General features: G+C 52.1%; 1 protein-coding gene across 4 annotated transcripts in view; it reads left to right on the top strand.

Moving 5' to 3' along the window:
• PDGFRB (platelet-derived growth factor receptor, beta polypeptide) overlaps positions 1-6,564 on the top strand; it is a 37,985-nt gene that overhangs the window by 20,422 nt on the left and 10,999 nt on the right. For all 4 annotated transcript variants that reach the window (XM_010850561.1, XM_010850558.1, XM_010850559.1 and 1 more), the window contains 6 exons: positions 3-51; positions 724-839; positions 2,180-2,303; positions 2,737-2,948; positions 5,247-5,341; positions 6,258-6,390. In XM_010850561.1, coding sequence (XP_010848863.1) covers positions 3-51; positions 724-839; positions 2,180-2,303; positions 2,737-2,948; positions 5,247-5,341; positions 6,258-6,390 — 729 coding nt within the window. The remainder of the gene's footprint in view (positions 1-2; positions 52-723; positions 840-2,179; positions 2,304-2,736; positions 2,949-5,246; positions 5,342-6,257; positions 6,391-6,564) is intronic.

Here is a 6,564-nt window from a genome sequence, read left to right as displayed (position 1 = left end):
CCCCAGCGCCGGCGAGATCGTGCTGTCCACACGCAATGTGTCTGAGACTCGGTGAGCAGCCACCTGTCCACTCTATTATAGCTATTGTTCTCTGCAGCCGCCAGGCAGCCCACAGCCTTAAGACCTATCGAGGCCCATCTTTCCTGAGAACCTACTACGTGACAGGCACCCTGCCAGGCCACGTTGCCAGGCACTGGGGGCACTGCCTAGAATAGAACCAGACAGTTCATCCTTCCTAGAGTTTCCTCTCTAGAAGGGAAAACAGATGCTGGTCAGATGACCACCCAGATGTTTAGTTGTCCTTGTGATGGGTGGAGCCAGCAGGAAGCAGCCCTGGAGAAAAAGACAGGATGGCTAGGGAAGAGGGCCAGGCAGGCCACTGCCACCTATGCAAGAATGTGGCCCTGAGGCCGACCTGAGGTGCTGTATGTTAGAATAAGGCAGTTCAGGCCTTTCTGAAAGGGATGAAATGCGGAGGAACAGACATAGTGCTTCCCCTTCACCATGCCCTCCACCCCAATCCTCCTAACCCTCCCTCTTGGCTCACTGGAGCTGCCTATGGGTGGGGATCCAAAAGTCCTGGCACGGCTACTGACAGCCATGTGACCTTGGCAATCCCCTTCTACTCCCTGGGCCTTGTTTTTCTTATCTTTACAAGAAAGGTGGGGGCTTGTAAGAGTTCTCCCAGCTCTGACAGCTGGTCCCCTGGCCTGTCCTCCTCAGGTATGTGTCAGAGCTGACACTGGTGCGGGTGAAGGTGGCTGAGGCTGGCTACTACACCATGCGGGCCTTCCATGAGGATGCTGAAGCCCAGCTCTCCTTCCAGCTGCAGGTCAATGGTGAGGAGCCTTCCCCCTGCTTTCCTTCCCCTGACCCTCCGACCTCTATTCTCTCTCCATTCCTACACTGGCCATCCACCCAGAGGAGGAGCAGAAGAGGGAGTCCAGGACTCAGAGGGCTGGATTCTAGACCAGGCTCCAACACTGACCACTGCTGTATGCACATCCCCTCTTTGGGCTTCAGTTTCCCCAGCTTTAAAAGAAAGTCATTGCACTAGACTGGTGTTTGCAAAACCCCCGGCATTCATGTCCCAGTGGCATGATGTTTCCTTCTCACACACCACTTACACTATACTACTAATTAGATATTTATTGAGCAGCTACACTATGCCAGTCCATTCAAGGTTCTTGAGGCCCTGCCATTATATAGCTTGCATCTTAGTGGGAGGAAGAAAAACATTCAGTAGTGGGGGAAAAACCCAGCAAGCCAGGTGCAAACAAGTGCTGTGAAAGAAAACAATAAAAGCTAGGTAAGGAGGATAGAGAGTCCTGCAGACTAGGGAGTGAGGAAAGCTACAGTTTCAATAGCATAATCAGGGTTGACTGCATGGAAATGACATTTGCGTGAAGACTTGGAGAAGGTGAGGGCATTAGCCAAGTGGCTATTTGGGAAAAGGGCACACCAGGCAGTATGAAGGCAACATTGAAAGGCTTGTGTGGCCAGAATAGAGTGAGAGATAAGCGGTGCAGATGAGGTCAGAGATGACCTTGAATGGTGGGAGATGAGATCAGAGCTGAGGTTGGCAGTTGGAGGCCCATGGGAGGATAGATAGTCTAGGCCCTCATGGACTACACTATGGAGTTTGGCTTTTACTGTGACTGAAATGAAAAGCCACTGCAGGGTTTTGAGCAGAGAAATGACACGATAATGACTTAATGTTTTGTGGACTAACTTCCTAAAAATAAATTTATTTTGACTGAAAATTGAACCTCTCCATTGTAGATGGAAAATCAGCATCACATGTCATAAATATAAAGCAACCACTAAAATAAACTCTGAGAAAACAACAAAAAAAAATGCTATTAAATCTTGGCTCCATGTTCTTGCTGGTCCAGGACTCTGATCCGAGGCTTGCCCTCTCTTTGTTAAAAGGGAAGATTAGAAAATCTTAGGTGTTAAAGACAGACTAGCACCCTACAGGCATTGCCTTTGAAGTACCCAGAAGGGGAATCTGTCAGTTTTCACACGGTGAGTCCTGGTATTTAATGCTCACCTGCAGTCTGCAGTTCCCCTCCCCCTCCCCCAGGGGAGACTCTGGAACAAGCCTTCCCTGAGGGCCTTGCTCACTGACTGTCTATTCTGACCTCTCCACCTCTGTGCCTGCTCCCTTTCCACGCAGTGCCTGTCCGTGTGCTGGAGCTGAGCGAGAGCCACCCTGCCAATGGGGAGCAGACAGTTCGTTGTCGCGGCCGGGGCATGCCCCAGCCACACCTCACCTGGTCTACCTGCAGTGACCTCAAAAGGTGAGCAGACCCCCAAGCCTCCGTTTCCCAAGGTACCCACAGCTAACTAGATGGACTCAGTGAAAGTCATCTAGTCTGGAACCTTCCTCTGGGAACACTGTTCCAGGCTAGAGCCATAGTCTAGAAGACGTGGCTTCTTGGAGATGCTCTGCATGACCTAAACTGTCGCTTTTCCTTACCTTGACCCTGAGGGTCAAACGAAGGGAGCGGATTTTGCAATCCGGGGTTCCCAATTCTAGGGTAGGAGCGCCCCTGCTGGTCAGTCGAGAGATCACATGAGGAACCCACTAAGGAGCAGGCAGTGGGAAAAAGAACTAGACAGGCCCGGCTTCCTTCCAGCACCACACAGTGGCGCTGCCTGCTTATGGCCTCAGTTTTCTCGCCCGCATAGGGTGGGAAGGGACTGGAAGTCGACCTGGCCGGTTCTCGGCAGGTGTCCGCGGGAGCTGCCGCCCACGCCGCTGGGGAACAGTTCCGAGGAGGAGAGCCAGCTAGAGACGAATGTGACGTACTGGGCGGAGGAGCAGGAGTTCGAGGTGGTGAGCACACTGCGCCTGCGCCATGTGGATCAGCCGCTGTCCGTGCGCTGCACGCTGCACAACCTGCTGGGCTACGACGTGCAGGAGGTCACCGTGGTGCCACATTGTGAGTCCTCTGTCCTCTGTGGCCCCTTGACGACCCCTCACCTCCACTTCCACCCTGCTATACTTGGGTCTGTGTCTGTATGCCCATGGCAGGCCAGAGTTGGCAGGGTCAGGGCACTCAGGAGCGCTGCGAGTGTATGTTCCTATGCGCTTACACAACAGCACAATATTGGCACACGTGTGTACATCCACGAGTGTACGTGTGTAAACCATGACTACGAACAACTGTATCTCCTTATGTATGTACATTGTATATATGTGTACTTGAGCATGCCTGATCCATGGACACGGGTGTAAACCCTCCAGGTGTAGATTTGTAAAGCAGGTAGTGAAGAATGTCTCATCCTCACATACATGCATAAAGCTTGAGCATGTGTCTGTAAGCATGCACACAAGCATATTTGTGGGTGTAAACCCAGTAAGTATATGTTTGTAAACCACATACATGAGCATCCCAATCCCTGGGCAGATATGTAAACCCACAAGTGTATGTCTGTAGGTGTGTATATGTGGTACACAATCCCCATATAAGTGGCAAACAGTGCATGTACAACCCCTGTGCAGCGTGCACATATGGCATAATGCATGTCTGTAAGCATGGAGATGCAGCACACCTTTCAGTGAAAGTGTGCAACCCAATCCCCCACATATATGCTTGCTGTGCCTTGCATGTCTGGTAGTAGGTACACATCCATGCATAATTCTCACCCATGTGAACAGTCACTATGGTGCCCAGATGCTTTTGCTACCTGCCAGTCCCAGTGCGTACATGGACCTGTATGCATAAACTTCATTTATGCACCCGTTTCCTCATCCAGTAAATAGTCACAGGGTCTCAGCTTCTCTCTGGAGAAAGCCCAGCCCTGCCTGTCCTCCTAGTGCCCATGGTCCAGAAAGAATGCAGACAAGGAACTAGGCAGCCTCACTGTGAGGGTCAGCTTCTGGGGGGAAAGCCTGGAGGGAGAAGGAGCTCCATCCCCATCTATGGGATTCAGAAAAGTATCCTGGTGAAATGAAGCTTTAGGCCAATAACTGAAAGATAATTAGGAGTTAGCCTAGTGAGGAATGGTGCTCCAGTCAGAGGGAATAGCCTGTTTAAAAGCCCAGAGGCAAAGTGAATTCAGAGCAATTAAAGAAATCAACGTGGTTGGAGAACAGAGTTTGTGTGTATTTAGGGGTTGGGGGAGGAGGTAAAGGGGAGGGGACTACAAGAGAAGCCAGAAGCCAGTGTGAGCAGAGCTATGAAGGTTGTACAAGGTGTTTTGGACATACTTACGCCGGCACTTAGGTAGGTATTTGGGCTTGTATAAGCAGATACTTCTTTACACAGACCTGCCTTCCCCTGCCCTGTGGTGGGATGGGTGGAGGTTTTAATGCCTTACCTCATCCATACTCCTACACACATTCATATTCCTGAGCAAGTGGGCACCTACTGACCAACTCTGAGCAAGGCAGAAGTAAAGCTTTTGTGTGCCATCTGAGGGGGAAACTGTCATGGCTGGGTGAAGTCCTCTCTTTTTGCTCAAAGATAGCTCCCTAGAAGATGTAGGCTCCCTAGAGCTCTCTAGGGAGCAGAAAAGGGCCTGTGGGGGACAGGGGAGGAGGGAGGGAGTTCCCAAGGAACTTCATGGGTGGCCAGAGGGGCAGGACAAGGGTGATGAGGGTCTGGCTGAATGAGGAGGGAGTGGGAAGAAGTGGGTATGTGCAGCAAAGAGGCTGAGGCTTTGAGGGTAGAGGAGACTCAGAGCTTGGGGGGCCCAGAGTTGGCCCTGTATGGTTACCTGTTGCCTGGCCCCTTCCTCAGTCTGCTTTACGATTGCCATCACTGTGGGTGGGGGTGGGGGAGGGGAAACAGGCTCCTTTCTGGCGTCTGTATGCCTCGGGCTATGGGAGTTCAGTTATTGTATCCATTGGTGTCTGTCCTAGCTGTGACAAGCCCCCATGAGGGCCTAGATTCAGAAGAAAGGTGAACCACAGCCCTGCTCTCAGGAGTTTGTATTCAATCTGGACCTGTGGCAGACAGGCCAGACTGATCCTGGAAAGAGCTGAGGGGATATGGAGGCCAGTGGTGATCCAGGGGGAGTTACTGTAGGGCAGGGAATATTTAGGGTGAGGCTGGAGGTGTGGCCCAGAAGGGAAAGGCTAAAGGTCTGACATCATAGGCCAAAGCGGGGATGGGGCTGGTTCCATTCTGGGCAGGACGGGCAGAGAGGTTTTTGTGGTACCAGAGGTAGAGTGCAGGGAGGGGAGCTGCCAAATGTCCTGTTTGTTCATAAGCATCTCTCATCTCTGCGTCCAGCCCTGCCCTTCAAGGTGGTGGTGATCTCGGCCATCCTGGCCTTGGTGGTCCTCACGATCATCTCCCTCATTATCCTCATCATGCTCTGGCAGAAGGTAAGCCCCGCCTTTGCCTAATGGGTTCAGAGTGGCACACCATTTTTTCGCATGGACCTCTGCCATCCTCTAGTGCTGCAGGATCTGGCCATGTCTGGGGCCCAGCATGGAGCTCAGGTGATAAAATGATGTAAAGTGATGCGGGGTGTCTGAGCTACCTCCAACCCCAGCTGCCTAGAGTCACATGGGCCTGGTCCAGACCATCTGGAGTGCTCTGACTCTGCAGTGCACCCCACTCCCCACTCAGCATCTTGCTCAGGCATCAGGTCTGTCCAGCCTAGCCACAGGGCCCGAGACCTTCAAAGTGGACTGCCTGGGTTCCAGCATTCTTCCAACTGTCACCCACACTCCTAGGATTCTACTGAAAGGCATTCTAATCCCGCTAATCTGTCATTTCGATGGTCTGTACTGTGGTTTCCCCATTCCATGATTCTTCCATAGGATTGCTGCACTCGATTCTGTCATTCTAAGATTCCAATCCTGTGATTCCAGCATCCTGTGATTTCAACATTCTAAGGTTATATCTTTCTGAGATTCCCACTGTGACTGACCCGGCATGGGGAGGGGCCATCCACATCCAGTAGAGTGTCCCTGCCTCGTGTCACTTTCCAAGGCTACGTGCTCCTCTACTCGCATCTGAGGAGCAACTGGGGTTTGGGGAGAAGCTGGTGAGGAGGTTCTGATGAGCCTGCTGCTCAGCTGTCAGCTGCTTCTCTGCCACCTCCTCCTTATATCTGTTCCCATGGAGCCCATAAAGGCCTTGGCTCTATTGATAACTTGCTGTATGACTTCAGATCTACTGTATGACTTCAGATAATCTTTTCTGGGCTTCAGTTTTTCTTGCCTCATCTGTTTCATAAGGAGCTGGACCTAGTGGTCCCCCTCTGATGATCCATCCCTGATCTTGATCCTGCAGAAGCCACGCTATGAAATCCGATGGAAAGTGATCGAATCTGTGAGCTCTGATGGCCATGAGTACATCTATGTGGACCCTATGCAGCTGCCCTACGACTCCACCTGGGAGCTGCCACGGGACCAGCTTGTGCTTGGTCAGTCCAAGGAGGCCTCATTGGCAGTCTGGGGACTTGAGGCTGGTGGGAACATTGTCTGACATCTGGGCCCAGCCTTGCCATGATTGGCTTGAGACCTAGGGCTGATGTCTTGCCTTCTCTGGCCCTCAGGCCCTACCCTCTGTACAATGGGGGGGGGGGGGGGGGGGGGGG

Source organism: Bison bison, unplaced genomic scaffold (assembly GCF_000754665.1).
Source record: "Bison bison bison isolate TAMUID 2011002044 unplaced genomic scaffold, Bison_UMD1.0 scf7180017864291, whole genome shotgun sequence".
Taxonomy (NCBI): Eukaryota; Metazoa; Chordata; class Mammalia; order Artiodactyla; family Bovidae; genus Bison; species Bison bison.
Note: the sequence above shows the minus strand (reverse complement) of the source record. Positions and strands in the feature narration are given on the sequence as shown.